The sequence below is a fragment of the Megalops cyprinoides genome, chromosome 19 (assembly GCF_013368585.1).
Source record: "Megalops cyprinoides isolate fMegCyp1 chromosome 19, fMegCyp1.pri, whole genome shotgun sequence".
NCBI classification, from domain to species: domain Eukaryota; kingdom Metazoa; phylum Chordata; class Actinopteri; order Elopiformes; family Megalopidae; genus Megalops; species Megalops cyprinoides.
In genome coordinates, this window is record NC_050601.1 from 15,493,259 (window position 1) to 15,512,594 (window position 19,336).

The following is a 19,336-nucleotide window of genomic DNA, read 5'->3' on the forward strand; positions in this document are numbered from 1 at the left end:
ATGGGATCCCTTTGTCTCAGTCTGCTTCTCCTCAGATAGGGAAAGGCAGGAGCCTGTGCATCTCCCTGCGCTTCCATGCTCGTGCGCTGCCAGAGGGAGGGCTTCACAGCTGCTGCCATATAAAAAGGGCTGCCTGAGAATCAATCAGCGCAAACCGACTCCGTGATTCCTCCTTTGCTCTCCATCTCTTGCTCTCTCTCTCTCTCTACCTCCCTCTCTCTCTCTCTGCCCATCCTCTCATTCTCAGTGCCATCCTCTCAGTATCTCTCTCTTTCTCTCCCCCGCTCCTCCTCTGGGTGAGTGTTCCTGTCTCCTCCCACTCTCTCCTCCCGGCTCGGAGTGTGTGTGAGCGCTTGTGGGAGCGACGGGCGAGTGTATGCGAGTGCCTCTCTCTCTTTCCCTCCTCGGACACTTGTCGTCTCTCCTGGGATCCTAGCGTCCCAGTCGCCAGTGGCAGGCTTCCCCCCCTCACAGCAGTCACCATTTCCGCCCCCGGGAGACCCACGCTGGCAGCGCAGCCCCTTCCCCGGCTCAGCATCGGGAGGAAGACCCTGGTGGCGGCCGCCGTGGGGGTCATGCTCGTCCTGGTGCTGGTCGTCCTCATCCCTGTGCTGGTGAGCTCCGTGGGCACGGACGCTGGGCACTACGAGATGCTGGGCACCTGCCGCATGGTGTGCGACCCTTACCTGAACAAGGGCACCACCACCAGCGCCAGCAGCATCCGGGCCGAGGCAGAGGCCCTTAGTGACCACAGCAACATGCCCCCGCCGTCCACCTTGGTGCAGGGCCCGCAGGGGAAGCCGGGGCGACCAGGCAAGCCTGGACCTCCAGGGCCTCCTGGAGAGCCAGGTCCACCAGGGCCCATGGGACCCCCGGGAGAAAGAGGGGACCCTGGTAGGACTGGGATTATGGGAATAGGGGGCAATGGAGCTATCAGCACAGCTACCTACACCACCATCCCCCGGGTGGCTTTTTATGCCGGACTCAAGAACCCCCACGAGGGCTATGAGATCCTAAAGTTCGACGACGTGGTCACCAACATGGGCAACAACTACGACGGCATCTCGGGCAAGTTCATCTGCAGCATCCCAGGCACCTACTTCTTCATCTACCATGTGCTGATGAGGGGTGGCGATGGCACCAGCATGTGGGCAGACCTCTGCAAGAACGGCCAGGTGGGTGGCACTGCCATCCTCTCTTTCTCTCTGTCTCTGCATGCCTTGCACTCCCTCTCCGTGGGCTGAGGTCACTCGATGTAAGGGTAACTTCTGGCGAAGCTATCCGGGGTTCTGTAATTAAATCTCAAATATGCTGAAGCATAAAGGCTCTTTCTGTGGATATATGAGCTTGTGGGGATACCAAACCGTCTGTGATGTATCTCAAAACCTCAGAGCTGAGAACTAAACCTCACACAGCTACACCAACTAATGAGTCCAGAAGGAAGGCTGTGTAATCAGCATAACACTTACCCTAATAAGTTACTACTACTACTAATACTACTACTACTAATAATGATAATTATTATTATTATTATTATTATTATACAGAAGAGACAGACTCCTTTGTAAGCTAGCTGTTTGCTTTATTTTAACTTTTTAAAGTTTAGAAACCCTTTGACTGAGTTGTAAACTTTTGTACAAGGCATTGAATGTTCCCAGTGGGAACCTGGCTGGTTACAATTATCTGAGGAATATTTAACATATAAGAAATCCAAACCATTTTGATATAATAACACATAACTGAACTCTACAGTATTTCATAGTAATGCTTACAGGTGCACTAATGTGAAATGCTGATAATAATAAATTTAAGATGCAACTGTTTAAATACGCTGTTCTAAAAATAAACACCAGTCTTTTGGGATATTTAGTTTGGGAAGAGAGTTTTGACTTACTTAAATCCCATCTCTAATAGGTGGGAACTGATCGTGGGAGACAAATGAACAAAGAGACAGATTAAGAGACATATGTAGTTCAGTTGTGAGAGCTCAGTTGTGTTTCCAGCAAATAGTAATTTCCTGATTACGGTTAATACTGTTGTTGTAACGAATCAATGAAACGTTAGATTCTCTTTGAATTGTTACTGAACAACAAATAGTTGTACCCCTCCATCAACATATCACAGTATCCGCAGTAGACGCCCTGTCTGCGGTTTTCTACTGTATGTTTTCCCCCTACCATTAACTAAAGTAAGAGACATTTTGAACACACGCATCACGCATTTTGAAACCGACTATCGTTTCTTTCAGCAATCAAATCAAGATAGAATGCTGTACACTAGCACTGAACTGGGAAGCGCGCTTAGAGGTGACCGCTTTTGTTCAAATATTAGCCATAGCAGTAAAAACGGAAAAATTCGGATTACTTATATGTATATAAGTATATATTATATGTACAGTAAGAACTGTAACCTTGGTTCATGTCATAAATACCTTATTATATGTGTCGTGCAACGACGTGCGCTGCAGATTTGTGAGTTTATGTTAATTTATATTAAAAACTTTAATTTACGTTAATGAATCCCTGATTTGGCTGTCAATCCACTCGGAAGGAAAACTAGACTGAATAAAACAGGTGTGACAGGTGTGCTCAAAACGCTCATCTTAAAATTGTCACTGTATGTGAAACAACATTTTGCTGCTGTTTAATTATCAAGTTTAAGTCATATTCACGTTTAATATGACACATTCAGCGTGACACATATTGCATGTTCCTTAGTTTAAACATATCTTTTTAGCAACTGAATCCCTCACAACTAAAGAGGATAAAATATGTGACACAATGTTAGTCCGCGCGTATGTAATAGTTATGTAATTTGGAATCATATTTACATCGTATCTGTTTCATTTCATTGGCGACTGCCATACTTCTGACAGCGTGCCCAAAACGCAATTGTTTCAACCGTAAACTGTAAAAGTATCATTCCCTTGCTGAAACGCATGCTCGACAGCGAATGCCTTCAAAGTACACCAACAGCAACCTTTGCTTTTAAGTTAATCTGTATTAATGCGAACGCACCCGTAAAATGCAGGAGGCAATTGTGAAGTTTCAAAGTGTCTGAAAGTTCGAATGAATCAGAACTATTCATCACTTTCACGAAGTCCAAAGCCGAGCGCCTAACACAAATAATAAAATGACAAAATATTGTGCCTTCCGTCTGTTCTTGCAGTGGGTATTGTATGTATTACATGTATTATTTAATAACCTTTTAAGATAACCTATTTTTTGGTGCATGGAAAGAATAAGAATAAGAATTTCAGTAAAGGTTTTTTTTGCTAATTAAAATAATAATAATTTGGAATGCTGCGTGAATTTGCTTGGCACGTGATGTTATGCAGAGACATTGGATTAATACTATATTTGCAAAAGACAAACATTCAAACCTTTTGCGTTCCTGTGTGGTTTTGCTCTCATCCACCATGTGTGCTTACCGTATGCCGCTTTACAACGAACCATTTTCACACACCTTAAATGAAGCCTTAGGCTGGCTTTCTGATTTACATGGTTCCAATAGTCTCATAGCTTTTGATGGGGATCTCCCATTTTTTCTATTCGAGAGAAAGTCCCTCTTTCCTTACATCAACTGCACCAGATTTGTTTCGCCATAATTTACTGAAAACGACTTTGTTCATTGGTATTTATTTCACAGCACAAGCAACCAGGCACTCCAGGACTTGTGAGAACACCGTTGATTAATTTTTAGTAATTAAGTAAATGATTTTCCAGTTTGAAATATACATTAATTATTTATATATAAACATTACTTTTTACTTTATGAATTGCAATTTAAAGAGCTCATGTGTAAAAGCTTTCTTGTAAAATTGATTAAAATATAAACAAAATAATCTGAAAAAGGCAAAACAAGCACAAAATGTTTTTTGAGCATCTGTAGACAAGAATTCATGTCTCCATCAAAACCACATAGTTGCGAGACAGTGCTGTTGCCTGAGCAACAGCACTACCATGAGACAGATGATATTTCTGGGAGGTAGATACAATTACAGTTGGATTTCTGCTGGACCAATTCTGTTTACGCTTTTTAACGCAGGTCATTTGAACTGTCACTTCAAGTGCCCTTATACAGTTCAGTGTGTGGCATATGTTGCAAGATACACTTTGCTCATGATACAGTACACTAGCCTAAACATCTGAACTTTTTGATGTTATCACATTACACCTACCTCACACCTCTTTGTGAACCTTTAATAAGAGCTATGATTTGTCTGAGCTTCATTACAGTTACCAGCAGTAGAAAATCACTGGTCCAAATCAGGCTTTAGTTAATTGTATGTGTCTGTATATGTGAGCGGGTGCTACCATGAGATTTTATATTAAGATACTGTGAGGATTAAAGATTATAAGAGGTGTGCCTTGTTACTTCTTAACACTGACAGGTAACAAAGGTCAAACATGAAACATGGTCATGAAACAAAATTTTCACTCACAATTTTCTGCAGAATTCCCTACACTCTTTCAGTTTTCTTTGACCAATCCAAGATAAAAAAAAAACTGTGCAGTGTATAGTAAAAATGCAAGAAGCATAGGAATGGTTCCTTAGAAACTACATTTACACGGGCCATTAAAAAGTGTTGACACAATATAGAGGAACCACATACGGACATATGTTGCTATAAAATTCCTTCTGTTTGTGCTTACTTTTGTTCCCAAATAAGACTATGGAGGAGATATTTAGGTTATGCACAGGCCCACACATCACTCTTGGGAGGGCTAATGTTTACAAATCATTAACTGTTTTGCTAATTAAATGTAATTCCTGCAAAGTGCAAAGCGCTGGCAGGGAAGATGCACAGTAATGACTATTTAGGGCCTGTTACAGCAGCAAGATGAGGCAGATGGACACTGTGTTTGTGGGTTATGGAGGGTTTAAAGGCCCCCCGCTCCATAATTGTCAGTGATGACAATAAATGTTGTGGGACTTGCCATGTGTCATTGATGAACAGCGAGAAAAAAGCCAATGGCCTTTAGAAGCGCAGCGCATTCCTCATTCTTTGAGGAGTGAAGGATGGGACACTGCACAGGGAGCTGGGGGCAGGGATATACACAATGCAGGTGTTTCATCATCCTCAGAGCTGCGGCATTCAAAGCCTCCGGCCCTTTTACATTTCGCCTCCACCCTTTACAGCTTTAGAGGTCCTCCTACATCAGCACGCGTGTGAACGTTTTCTCTAATGCTGAGTGAAATGACATTCACAAAATCTTCCCTGATAACCTTGACGGGTCTACGGCATCATTGGACCCCACTGGCATCTATGTGTTGATAGTGTACCAAACTTTTGCCCCTCAGGTTTCTTCCCCTGGACTCATTTTTGTCAGCTGCAAAATATTTCAGGGAAGTCCTGTTGTCCCTCTTGTCCACCTCCCCATTCTGAGTTGGACAGCCCAGGAGACAGAGGCAATATAATAAAGTCAAATCCAGTTCTGTGCACCTGGGAAAATCAAAGCTTCTGTTGAGACAGAGTGTATTTAATTGTAATTAAAAACTTTGAACCGGATCCAGAATCTGTTTGTGTTCCTTTTTAAGTTCCTTTTTAATATTGTTATTAATCTGAAAACCGTTTCAGACTTAATTAAAACCGATGACTAGAGCGTCACTCTCTTTGGGGGCCTGGGGTGAATAATCACACTGTCTCTGTCTTTAATAAGCTCCGCCATCCTCACACATGTCTCTTCCCTGGCAATTACTGCTCCCCTGCTCCCTGCCCCCCCCCCCCCCCCCGCTCTCCGATGTCTCCTCTCCAGCCTCCCCTCATAAGCTTATTGCCCTGTTCGTTCTCCTGAAGTTAATTGATCCAGCTGCTTGGAGATTCCCTCCCCTTGCTGTTTTAAATCAACTTTGAACGTGCCCCTTGTACCTCGGGTGTGGTGGTGATCTGAATTGTCTACAACCATCAGAACTGTCTACAACCATCAGCCATCTGTCTCATGCATCTTTCAGAAGAGCTTTTAGACTGAGAGAGCTGCCTGAGACTTGGGAAATGTAGTTTACCTAAATAAGGGTATCAATCAAATAAGACCTGGAGCACGAATAAACCCAGACACACAAAAGATGTTGCGAGACTGCTGTTGAAATGAAAGAAACTGAAAGTGCACTTGTTACTAATTTCTAAAAATCTCTTTTAATCTGTTTCATCTCATAAATGTTTGACCTGCCCTTGTAATTGACCTGAAATCTTTGTCACAAATACGGATAAAACCTCCTAAGATTTTTCCATCTCTGATTTCTTATGCATCTGTGCAGAAAGACAAAGGGACATCATTACTGCATTGTAGATACAAGTACAGTTGAAAAGAATAAGTAACTCTGGACACCCTGAGGAACCAGTGGGGCTCAAACAGTGACCTCAGAACGGAGAGTGATAGAGGGTAGCAGAGAGTAGTCACTTAAACTTCACAAACATTTAGACACAGCCAGACGCAGCCCTGCTGTCATGAGTGGCACTTGGAGGATTATCTTGTGAGATGGTATGAGGGTGGACCTTTAGCCTTGATCTGGCGTATAATTGGGCATTGGATTTGACACTCCAGCAAGTGGAACAATAAAGGCAGCCTAATTACATACAGCTGGGCCATTATACGGGGACCCGCATTGTTATGAAATACCACCAGGCCCAAGCAGAGATGGCCTTGTGTCAATCTGGACATACATATTTATTGGTGAGGTTTCCAAAATTTAAAAATGCAACACAAACCCCTCTTCTCCATTCACATATCACTTCTCAAATGTATAACAGCCATAATTCATCAGGTAGACAGACACAGCTGCTCCCCTTCCATGGTTGACTCCATCAGTTAGCATTCAAATGTGTCAACACAGTAAACAGAAAGCATGTGGATTAAAATAAGGCGTGCATTTTGATCTCTCTGGCTGAGTCAAGCATGACATTGAGGATGGCTCATAGGACTTCATTATAACGAAATCCAAAGACAGGGAGGAACACTGCCCATGGCAGTGCTCTTGTGTAATCATCTTGATCTCCTGATATTTGGGTGGATTCTAATTCACTCTGTTCAAATGCCTACCAACTCCTCTTCAAAGAAAACTCGAATTAGAATGACTCTCAGTCAACGAAATACTGTGCAGAATGTATTGAACATGATAATCTTCTCTAGAAATAACAGTAAGCCATAGTAAAAACAATTATCTGAGTTGTCACTGATATATAGATGAGTCCATGAAAAAAACATGAAGACAAGTCTAAAAAATATGTATGATCTATGTATGATCTTCCAAAATAATAAACGATTATCAGAGGGTTTAGATTTAAAAGCACACTTTTTTATGGAGGCTTTATTGGAAGAGTCAGTAATGAAGTGTACACAATACCTGGATAATGTCATATGACTTTAAATAATTTTATTCATAGAAGCATTCATAAATATTAATAACTGCTTAAGACAACGACCATCTCATCCAAGCCCATCTCCTGGAAAACATTATAAATGTTTACGCGTGGTCATGCTATGCATCGTGAAGTGTTGTTCAGCAGTCCTTATGCATGCAGACTCTGAGCTCTTTCTTTTTCAAGGATGTACAAAAAGGAAGTAGATAAAGCTGACCCTGGGAGCTGTCTGTGGGGTATAAAGTTACACAAAGTAAATGCTCGACTTTTTATGAATCAGAAAGAATAGCAATGGGAAGGCAGCTGACATTTATGTGAGCCAAAAATGGCCCTGCTTTTGTTTTATTTGAACCAATTTGTGGGCGTTTCATTCTGTGTTGTTCAAATAGTTTATTAGCGGAGCAGTGGTTCCAAGTTACTGTTCCAAGATACTGCTAAAGCAGGCTGTGTCACCATGTGGTTTGATGCACAATTACGAGGTGGCATTAAAATGTGCATTCTGAAATGAGCATAACAGTTGTGTTGTTAACACAACAGCAATCAGCTGTTACATGCTGGAAGTAAATCTTTAGGTTAAGCATCTCATTGGTGTCATCTCAGTACTGGAAGACCAGCTAATCCTGTATTATGGGGCCTGGCATGATCATTGTTACTGCACTCATTAGCCACCGTATAAATACCTCATGATCAGAGGGAGTGGTAGACATGGAAAACCATCAAAAAATATTTGTGATGCTTCTTTTGCTTCTTTTATGTATAGTATGTTCAGTTTGTTAAAGGCATCAAGGCATATACTTGAAATTCAGTTGCAAAGGTATTCTTTTTGTATTATGTCTTTGTGTTTTTCCTCCAGTAATAGTATGTATACCAATAAAACAGCCTTCTTTAAACTACATTATTCCGTTAACAATCATTTTATTCAGACATGAATTATTAGCAGTCTGCACAGATTCACTGGTGTGTGTAATATGCAGATTTTTCAACATAGCAGTTGGTTTTGACTTGCCTGGTAATCCAAATGACATTGAGATAAGTGTATATGCACTGATTATGCCCCTAAAGCACACACAGCTAACACTACTGGAGTGAACAGAGGTCAGTGAACATGCAGCGCTGCATGGATGTGATCATGAAAAGCACAGCAATGTCAGCTCTTATCATCAGAGCGCACATCTATAAGGTTGATCACCACTGACATGATTCTAGGTGATCATTTTTATGCAAGATTATTTCAAATAGCCAATTTCCTTGGCAATCTGCTTTCAGAGACACACAAGTCGTATGTGTATACACCGGGAAACTGATTTTTGATCACTGGCTTAAGGCCAGCCATGACCAAATGTTTATCTTCATATAACAATTCTGAATTGAAATATCTTGGAGATGCCCTCTCATTCATCACTCTAATGACACAACAATCAGGAACATGGGTTTTCTTTGCTGTCGGCATTTTTAACAGCAAATGCTGAAGTGACAAGAATGCCATGCACACTCGTACGTATTCCTATCACATTAAACTTTCATGCAGTCATATATTATGCGTATGTTTGTACTCTTAATATAAAATATTCAACTGTGTTACATCAGTTAATCTTTGATAAAGGAAATGATTGGTAGCTCGTATCACAAGGCATTTATGCCATATTCTAAACTGCTGACATTGTATTACAGGTATAGCATAGGACCTGTCATCCCATGCTTGGCAGATAGAACACTTGAATTACAAAAGCTCATTTGTTTAGTGGGGTGAATAATGAAAATACAGAAATGATAAATTTCACAGTAAAATGCAGTCTAAGGATACTAGGATACAACTACATGATCATAAGTTTTAAAACCACTGTACCTAAATGTTCTAAAGCAAATGGTAGTAGTGTTTTACTCTAGAAAAGTGAGAGAAATTTTCTGTGACTGTCAATTTTAGACGCCCCAAAATAACTATGCGACGATGTCATACCATGTCACACAGTTTGAACGCACTCTGAGTTAAGGGATAACTGAGGCAAAGCCTGATCTGGCATTGTGCTTCTCATATTTTATCTCGCATATTTTATTTTGCACAAGGCAAACTAAATCACTGGCAGAGACATCTAAACATCAGCTCTTCGAACAAGAGGCATGCAAGGATACATCCAGTATCCTCAGAAAAATAAACAAGATCACAGAACAGTTGATTTGGTTAATTTATTTAGCATGCTCCCATGCTTACCAGGCAGATGGCAGATTGTTTGTTACCTTTCCTCAGCTCTGTTGAAGTTGTCAGGTTTCCTTTTTTGGTCTGTGCCACAAATAAACTAGCGTTAAAAATGGCTCAGAAACAGCGGATTTCAGAATGCCTTGGACAGCATGTGTTCATCAGTTTAATGAATGCCAGGACAGGTTCCCACCTTGCGCTGCAAACACCATTGCACCTCTTTGCTATGCCGTGGACAGATAACTGTTAAAACATAATTAGGATGCTGTGCATTCCAATTAAGCCATCGAGCTGTAAACTGGTTAAACAACGAAGGTTAACAACACACCCCTTTCAGGCAGATGGCAAACCATGCCTCATTCAGGCTCTTCCACTGTCTTTATAGTAATTGTTAATTTATTTAAACAATCGATCGGTATTTGAAAGTGGAATGATACTGACATTAGATGCTGCGTGACTGAGAGAAAGGAGGGAGGCGCAAGCCTAGATAGTTAAGCTAAAGTAGCAAATTAAGTGAATCAAGGACTGAAATCAATGTGCGGAGTGTGAAATGATCAGAGACCAACCATGTGAGTTTAGGCAACAGTAGATTGTTATCATGCTGCATAATGCTTTAAAGGTTGTGTGTGTTGGATAATATTGCCAGTACACTGAAAGTGCTGTGTTTATTTGCTTGGTGAATGCTGTTGTTTGTAGGCATTTGAACCAGTGCACCAATCACTACATTGAATGCTGTGACACCTGTAGAAGATGGAGATGTGGATACAACTGCTGGGGTTCATCTGTACTGCTGTCTAGTGTGTACAGCACCAGTTGTATACCAAATTACATTCCTAATACTATATCTGAGCCTGGAATACATTCAACAGAACATAAGTACAATATATCCCTTCCCTGCTGTGTTGTTTTGTTTTTGACTCATTCTGATGGACACACACCTTTATCAACAGCTGTTGAAACTGAACAGGAACTGTTGGCAAATCTTCTTACGAGTAGGCGGGAGGTCGTGTTTTTTGTATGGGTGGTGTTCTGTTCTTCTCTCTAAATGGGTGTGTATGCACATGACAGACCTCACACCTACAACCAAGGAGGCTAGTTGACCGGCTTATAGAAGGGGACAGAATCTGTGAACTGTTAAGACCCCACCCCTTTCTGTTTCAGCCATTCAAAGACTCATATAGCCAAAGGAAGGCAGTTGGCTGCCTCTCTGCATCACCCATGGCATTTCCCTTGCTCTGCTATGTTTTTCACCTCAGTGTTGTAGCGTTCTCTCCACCTGACAAGGCCCTTTGAAATGTCCATTGTGATCATGACAAGTTCTAAGAGGGTAGTCTGGCCTTTGAGGTGCTCCTGTCACATGGAATTCTTAACAATTGTAATTCGGGTTAAATCACAACTGTGGTGACCTCTGTTCTCCATCTGGGTGGACAATTAGACCATTTGGTCCCACTTTCCTGGTCATATTGGTAGTTTGATATTGAACATTTTTTCTGTGATGGTTTTGGTTTCATTTGCATGAGATGAACAGACAATAAAATATGTCACCAACGCAACAGGCTAGAGATGTTCCAGTGTCTGAAAAGTTAATATTAAAATGAAATGTGATAAAATGAAGTTATGCAGCTTTTCTTAGGCTTCTCCTCATCTTCTGCAGTGTGCTGTTAGAGTGGGTCAAATATTTGTCAGATTTAATAACTCAATGACAGCCATAAGCACACACAATGCTGCTTTATATTTACACATTCATAACTGTGTAACAGCAAAAATGCTAAAAACAAAAAACGTTTTTTGATTAATCTTGAGAGAAGGCCTGGTTTCTTTTGCCTCTTCTGAGTAGCTGCCACTGATTCAGACTTGTCTGAAAGTGCTAGCCATCAGACCTCTGCCACTAACTAAATCATAGAAAATTGGTGAGACTGCCAGAAAGTTGTGCTATATACTGCTAGCACACAAGCAGTCCTGTCATACATTTGAGAAAATACCAAGCACATCACAGCAGAAACTAAAACATGTCTCTCACTGCCAGCAAGACCTTTTAGTTATCCTGGGGTGTACACAGAGATACACACATGTCTATAGCCATGTAGTTGCCATAGTAGCACTAGCAGTGTTCATGGTGCTACTTTATAGCATGTATCAAATCTGTATGGTATTATATGCATTCCCTTTTAAAGGGTTTCGTAAGCTTGGCTCTTATGAGCTGTTGATTCTTGTAAGTAAAACATTTGTTGTGAATATGTACTTGTTGCTTGAGGAGATTGGATTAGCTGCAGTTTATCACTGTACCCATGATTGTTTTAAGTGGGGTATATAACAATATTGGAAATGTTATCAAATACTTTGTTTGGCAACAAAAATTATTCAGATATAGTTCATGACAGTCCTGTTAATGGCTCCCAAACTATTCCAAATGATCTTCATTTCACTGCAAATTTCTGCATCTTTGGATTCAACCTGTCAATATAATATGAAAAGCTTTAATAATACCAAGCAGAACCCAGAAACTTCACATTATAATAAGTATGCTATAACTTTGAGCACACATGGGTATTGTTCATATTAATATGCTCTGGATAGCCGCGTCTCAGCTCAAAGTCGCAGGCTGTGTTTGCACATTGGTATGAGACTTGCTAGATTTAATCAGGATGGTAAACAAGAAGGCCCACGGATCTCCACGGCAACATAGATTACCACTGTGTGCTTCCCTGCACAGTTTCTTTTCACATTCTCTCCACATTTGCCCACCTCTGGCTCATCCTAGCAGTCATGAAAGCCTACGACTGTCATAACTGATCTTTACTTATACCCAAAATGGATCAAGATATTCCATGCTCTCTTTTCCTTTGACGTGTGTGGTTTGGGGGCAAAATAAACCACAACAATGTCATTCCTTTACCAGCATCTTTACTGGAAGAACGGTGGAATTTCAACTGAATGCTAGTTTGCAGTAACTCTGGCTATGTCTTTGTGCAACAAACATAACAAGAAAAGAGGTATGTTTTAGTATTTCAGAAACATATGCCTCAGCTGCATAGTCATTGTGGTCTCCTGTTGTGGTCAGACCATACAAAGGCAGCAGTGTTTTTGTTTATCGACACACTGTACATTCAAGTTAATCCTACATGAAATTACAGATTTGATTATATGTTGTATGTCCAGCAACTACAAACAGTCCACCTACAGGATAACTCCGAACCATAAGAATGCTAAGGGGTAGGCATTGATATTAACACATTATACCTGTTAAATGCTGGCCTGCATTACGCTGACATTGCGGCGTGTGGAAAGCTACTGTCTGATTACATGTCTTCTGAACTAGTCCCACAAACCCTGTAAAACTCCACATTGAGTGGAGACATAACAACGGAATCCCTTAAGCAATGGAACATAGATGGGTATTATTGAATGGGGTTAGGTGTTTCACAGAGCAACTAGCGTTCAGCTTTCAGCTACAGAACTTTCACGGTGGCCCTTCCTAATAGCTCTAGTTATGTCTCAAAGACATAATGAATACCAAGTTAGTTGTCAAATCCCAGTCTCACAAAAAGCAAGTGATTCTGGGATTGGCATCTGGGCATAAAAATGTCAGAGCAGCTGTTGTTTCCTGGAAATGAATCTGGATGGCGGTTCTTTTGGAATCGAGTCTCACTGAACCAAAGAGACACATACGCAGTGTAAGGAATCTTATCATCTCCAGTGCATTAAGCAAACAATGTCTTCTGGATCTTAGATTACATAAGTAGTCATTTTAGCAGGTGGTGAAATCCGACTATAGTCTTAGAGAAGATGCACTGCAATTTTTTTTTTCCTTATGGTTTCAATTTTCAGTTTTTCATAATTTGTGGAGTGTGCTGCATACCACAGCCATGCTGCAAGAACCTTTACAAAGCTGTAGTGAGTTTTACTATTTCATCCATCCAGTTATCCATTTGAAGTGTTCACATAGTAGTTTGGGGGAACTTGAAGCCCAAACACAAAATATTATGTTTGGTCTACACTTCTACAGAATGCCTGTAGACATGGAGACAGAGAGAGAAAAGTGGGGGGGGGGGGGGGGGGGGGGGGGGGGGGGGATGTGTGACTGTATATTATGGTCATGATTGGGATCACAAAGGGTATAGAGGACCAACAGGCCTTCTGTGAATCACAGGCCTCACAACAGGGGGGAGATGCCAGCACCGCACCCACAAACCCACACAACACATGGCACTCACACGGTAACCAAAGAAAATGATTTATCAACCATCATCCTCACATTCAGCCATCAACATATGATCATCAGTTGATCAGCTTGATAAATCTCCACAGTCTGTAATTTTCCATGACAATTATTTGGGTTGATGAGACATATGGAACAACAGCATGATATGCCAGTATGCAAGTAGCTGTTCCCTAAACACCGGTTTCAAAATCATTGCTACCCCACAGATTCTATAGCTTACTTCTTTCTTGTTCAACAGCAATGTGTAACAATGCAAAATTAAATATTACATCAATATTATAAGGATCAGATATACATTTGATATATTTAAAAAGACATTGTATATGTACTGTATAATACAAACCATATAACCTTTTCAGGTTTCATCAGTTAAACTTAAAATTAATTAGTATATTTCTACAAGTAAACTTCTTATCTGGCAGCTGATTAACACCTGAAACTTGAGGTGAACATATTTGCTGTAAATATTCCTACTTCTCTCCAAGTTTCCTTTCAAAGCTGAACAAAAAGATCCTGTGGAGTTTAAAGACTAGAATTTTCCACCCCTTTCTTGCAATGCTTATAATTTAATAAGAAATTCAGCAAATTTTGTGCAAAAATTATACCTGGGATACTGTTAGTAGCTTATTTGATTCCTGACGCATGCCCTGTAATTTAATGTCTATTAAAAGGTCTGCATATTCTTTATGTTTTCATTTTATTCTTAACATCACTTTGACAGAATGTACAGTTCTCAAAGAGCTCCTAATCTACCTCTTATCTTTTTTAAAGATAAAAACCTTTTGAAAAAAAAAAAGAAAAAACATGTTGTGCTGTAGTTTTGTGGCATTGCTTTGTGGTCTGTTTAGTTGTGGGCTTCAAAGGTGTGTGTATCTAGGTGATCTCAGGAGCAATTCCCTCTCCTGGGTATCGCATTTGAGGTCTTCTTCCAGCCCTGAGGCTCTAAACAGTCACCCAGAAGGACAGGAGGTTGGATTCCAGCTGTCTGTCTCTGTCTGGATCTCCCATTCATCTGCGCTGAGCCCTCTTCTCCTCGTTGCTACATGCGGCTGCCCTGATCTCCCTCGCTATCGATCGTCTCCTGTCTCCGAACGCAACAGAAGGGAGTCAGGCCTTTTCTCTCTTTTGTACGCAAGGAAAGAATACAGGCTGTACGTGAGGTGCATACAGCCAGCAGTGCTATCAGTTAGGAATTGATCTCTTGCTCCTTATTGTAGCTTTGCTGCGGCCAGAGACGTAACCCTCCTTGTTGCAGTGTTGGGTTTGACCACTACGATCAAAACAACTTACCTCCACCTCGGGTGGATCATTCATATATTCCCAGACCGGTTACACTAAAGTAAGATAGTAAAAAAAGCATTTGTTGATTGGCCATTAGTAATCGGAAGTGTCTTTTTTGATTATGGTCAGTGATGGCAAAAATAGAGTGTTCAGCCCTAGTCTGAACAGGCCTTTCCACTGAGAAATAATAGAACAGGCATAAAACCTCAAAGTGTCACTCATTGAGTGTGACAGCTTTGTCTAATCCGGTTTGCGGTGAAATACAATGTGTCAATCAATACCTGCTGATTTCCACAAACGCTTGCTCAGCGCGCACCATGGGGAAAAGCAATTCTGTTATTTGATTTCGCGGTGTTGTCAGCCATATCGCCCCATTGTGTAACTTGTTTTTGCAGCAAAAAAGGAAACAAATCCTTTTCGGATAGTGAACTTTTCTTTCTCCTTTGTGCACTTTAAAATAGCTGCAGTCAATGTCATAATCAATGCTACATATCAGAAAAATGACCTAACTCAATAAAGCAACTAAGTGTGAGCCCAATGATAAATCTATGTTCTCACAGGCTTTCAGGGCAAGGCTTCCAGGGCAAGTCTTGAGACTTTGTTTCAGTACTAACTAAAGCTCACACCTGCTATTTGGCTGGCTTGAATATTTCATTTGAATGGACAGAGAACAGTACAGAGGGATATAACTAATTAAGCATTACTCACATGCAGACTACTCATGCTTGTTGCCCATACAGTATAAGGACATGTCTGGAAGACCAAATATGCAATTAATCATAGCAGGGAGCTAATCGCTGGGAAATTCTGTATACAAACACCCTGCCAGCTTCAGGACCTCAGATGTGTCAATAAGTCTACCGTGTGTGCCCTGGTTAAACAGGCAATTAATTACCCAATTTATCTGTGCCACCTGTTCAGCCAGCTTGCAGGCAGATTTTAAAAGGAAAAGACTGGGTCAATGCCCACATATAAGAGATCATCTCTCAGAGACCTGAGTGTTGCATGTACATCTTGCATGCAATTGTCTCACATTAGTCACCACAGAGAAGGATACTTGTTTCCTGACAATGGTGAACATGAGTTAATATGGGCTTCAGCCTGAGAGATGTGGGACACATTTTAACTGCCACTGCATAGAGTCATACAGTATCTACATTTCCTTTCCTTTCATATATTACCTGCCTGATCTGAAATTTCAGATGACTGTTGTAATATGTGGCATTTTTTGGACAGAGCAGGCAGGCACTGAGCCACAGTCAAACATGGGGCAGAAGCTGTTATTACAGTTTTACTGCACCAGCTTCACACTGCAGCCCACGCTGTTCTCCCAATGCCATGCAGAAATGTTTCAGACAGAGCTTTTAATTAGCTAGTTCAGAGGTCAATGAGAAACACAACTCATACTATGCCAGGATGCAGATGTTCCAAACACACTGGAGGGAGAGAAAGACTGTGTGTGTGTATGCATGACAGACAGTGAAAGAGGGAGAAAAGTGTGTGAGTGTGTATGTGTGTGTGTATGAGAAAGCAGAATAAAGAGAAAAGAAAGGGGGTCTATTTATTCTTCTGTTCAGCATTTTTGTGACGAGCAAAAAAGAGGGCTCTTTTCTGGTGAGATTAATAGCATCTCATTATTTCACTTTGTTGTTGTCAACATTCCTTCAAAGATTATTACTTACGACATGTCTGTGGGCTTAGCCACTCAGATTTAAAAATTGCACTTTGCTTTTCTTGCACCTTCATGGTGTCAGTATTGTTACAACGGATTTTTTACATTGAGATGCTTGACCGTCTTTCATGTTTGGTACTCAAGACCTATGTGTGACGCCCTGTGTGAACGATGTGTGAAGTCCAGATGTACAGACAAGGATATACCTAAACTCTTACGTCATTTGACAATGTCCAGAAGGACACGTATTCCCAGCATGTTCAGAATCACATTTATTTCCACCATGTTAACCAAAAGTCAGATGAGATGTGGACCACCATAAATTTCAACATCCATATTTTTGTCTCCGGGACCAATTGATTTTACTAGCAGAAGAGATCTTTTGTTACCTTGCAGCCCTGAAAGCAAACTGAAAATTAAAAACCATAGTACTCTGTAAAGTCTCTCCACATACAGCAGAGATGTTTTTGAGATGTCTAGATTATTCAGGTGTATTCTCAAATCTGACAATCATGAGAGGCCTGTCCTATTTGCCTGCATATGTCCTTGGTTTATTCATTTTTTTAAATATCAGAACCAATGCCATTGCTGATCCATGAGGTCCCCTTTTATACTGAGAAACGATGGAAGAAATATGTCTAAGAAACTAAAAAGAATGGGCTCTTAATGCAATACGAGAAATTAATGTTTACAAAAGAAGACAATGGTGCAGTATATATTAGTGCTCCACAGCCTCCAGGATTCAAACCAAACACAAAATACAAAAGACATCCCACATACTGATTTCACATACTGATTTTATTATGATGCCAGAGTTCTTCTTCACATTATCATAAGGGCTATTGTGTGTTCAAGAATATCTAACGTTCCTCTCTGAGAAACAAAACAGAGAATCTGTTTAATTGGATGTCCCAAACATGTAAAAAAACTTCTTCAAAAGGCCATCTGTTTGGTAGGTTCTTGGCATATCCAACCAAAACATTTTCCTGGGTTTCATTTCCTGATGCTCATTTATTGCTTTGTGGTACAGTTCAAAATAATCCTAAACTGCAACCAATATTGAGATGCAAAATAATGTAAAATAACCATGATGGGATGATCATTTTCAGAAAAAGGCCCAAAGCTCAACCCTAGGCTGAGTTCTACTTACTAGCTGTATTTAAATGAGTAACAATCTCAGAACTCAGTGGAACAGCTGATTTGGTTCCATGATGTTCACATTTCTTTGGTTTTTAGACCATTTCTTGGTCTCTCATTATGTAGACAAGTCAGTGCTGTTGACAGTAATGAATGACTGTCCTACGTCTATGAGCCTGGTCAAGATGAGTGGATGTATAGCGTTATGTCTTTGCCCAGCAGTTTACCCTGAACACATCTGAAAACAGCTGAGTGAGTTCTTTCTCCCACTCCCTCCGCAGGTTCGAGCCAGCGCCATTGCCCAGGATGCAGATCAGAATTACGACTACGCCAGCAACAGCGTTATCCTGCACCTGGATGCGGGCGACGAGGTCTACATCAAGCTGGATGGAGGCAAGGCTCACGGGGGCAACAACAACAAGTACAGCACCTTCTCCGGTTTCATCCTTTACGCCGACTGAAGGGGAAGGCAGAGAGGGCCTGCAGGACTACAGCATTTCTTCTGTCTCTCTCATTCTCTCTCTCTTTCCTTCTCTCTGTCTGTTTCCACCGGCCTCTCTTTTAAAACCGGGACTACTTCTTTGTCACGACGGTACGGGGAACACCTGCAGCAGCTCCCCCTTATCCCCTTCCCTGTGCTGCCCTTTGACCCAGTCAGACATCTGACATCCAGAGATTTTATTTTTCGCAGATGACTACTTTGTTGAATTTGAAAAAAAAAAAAAAAAGCCAGCCAAAAGGACATTGGCGTCTCAACCCACTATTGACTGACTTTTAACATATACTTTTCCTTTGTATATGCCTCCTTAGCACTTCATTGTGTTCCTTCGTCCAAATGTGAAATGAGGATGTGCAGAAATCATTGCAACTATTGTTCTATATACCCTTCTTTGGTTCTTTGTGAGAACAATTAGGCTTTTTTGGGGCACTGGCATTCTGTGTTACTGCAGATTAGGTGGAGGTGCAGATTTATATTATTTGAGATTGTAACCCTTCAGGCTGAATAATGCAAGTGGCTGAGTTATGTGATAAACTGACTTCTTATTTTTACATTGGAGACAGTGCCACATGATGGTTGTATATTGTCACTGATGTTCTGTTACCTGATGTGAACACACTGTGTCAGACTTGTAACTGAATGTTGTTAATCCAGGAAAAGCAGAGAAAATGTGGCACCATCCACTTTTTCCCCCAGACTAGTATAATGAAAAACAAGCTTGATTTACTGGAACTGCCCTCCTGCCTCCAGTTCTGGGCCTATGTGTCTGTCGCGTTGCAATGCAAGAATCCTGTATGGTTTATTGTAGACTCCGCGTATAATAGATGTTCTAGTTTTATGTAGAAATCCTTGACATTATCGGTCTTGCAATGATGTTACTTGTGGTATTGGCTTCAAGTAGCAATGGCACATGAAGCAAAGACCAAACATCTAAGTTAATGCATTGATGGCCCCCGCATCGTTAGACTGAT

At 41.0% G+C, this 19,336-nt stretch overlaps 1 protein-coding gene across 1 annotated transcript; it reads left to right on the top strand.

Annotated features, from left to right (window-relative positions):
- Positions 1–251: 251 nt before the first annotated feature.
- LOC118794750 (C1q-related factor-like) lies at positions 252–18,617 on the top strand. The gene is made up of 2 exons (XM_036553011.1): positions 252–1,175; positions 18,148–18,617. The coding sequence occupies exons 1-2, from the start codon at positions 576–578 to the stop codon at positions 18,325–18,327; spliced, it is 780 nt and encodes a 259-aa protein (XP_036408904.1). The 5' UTR covers positions 252–575; the 3' UTR covers positions 18,328–18,617.
- The last annotated feature ends 719 nt before the right edge of the window (positions 18,618–19,336 follow it).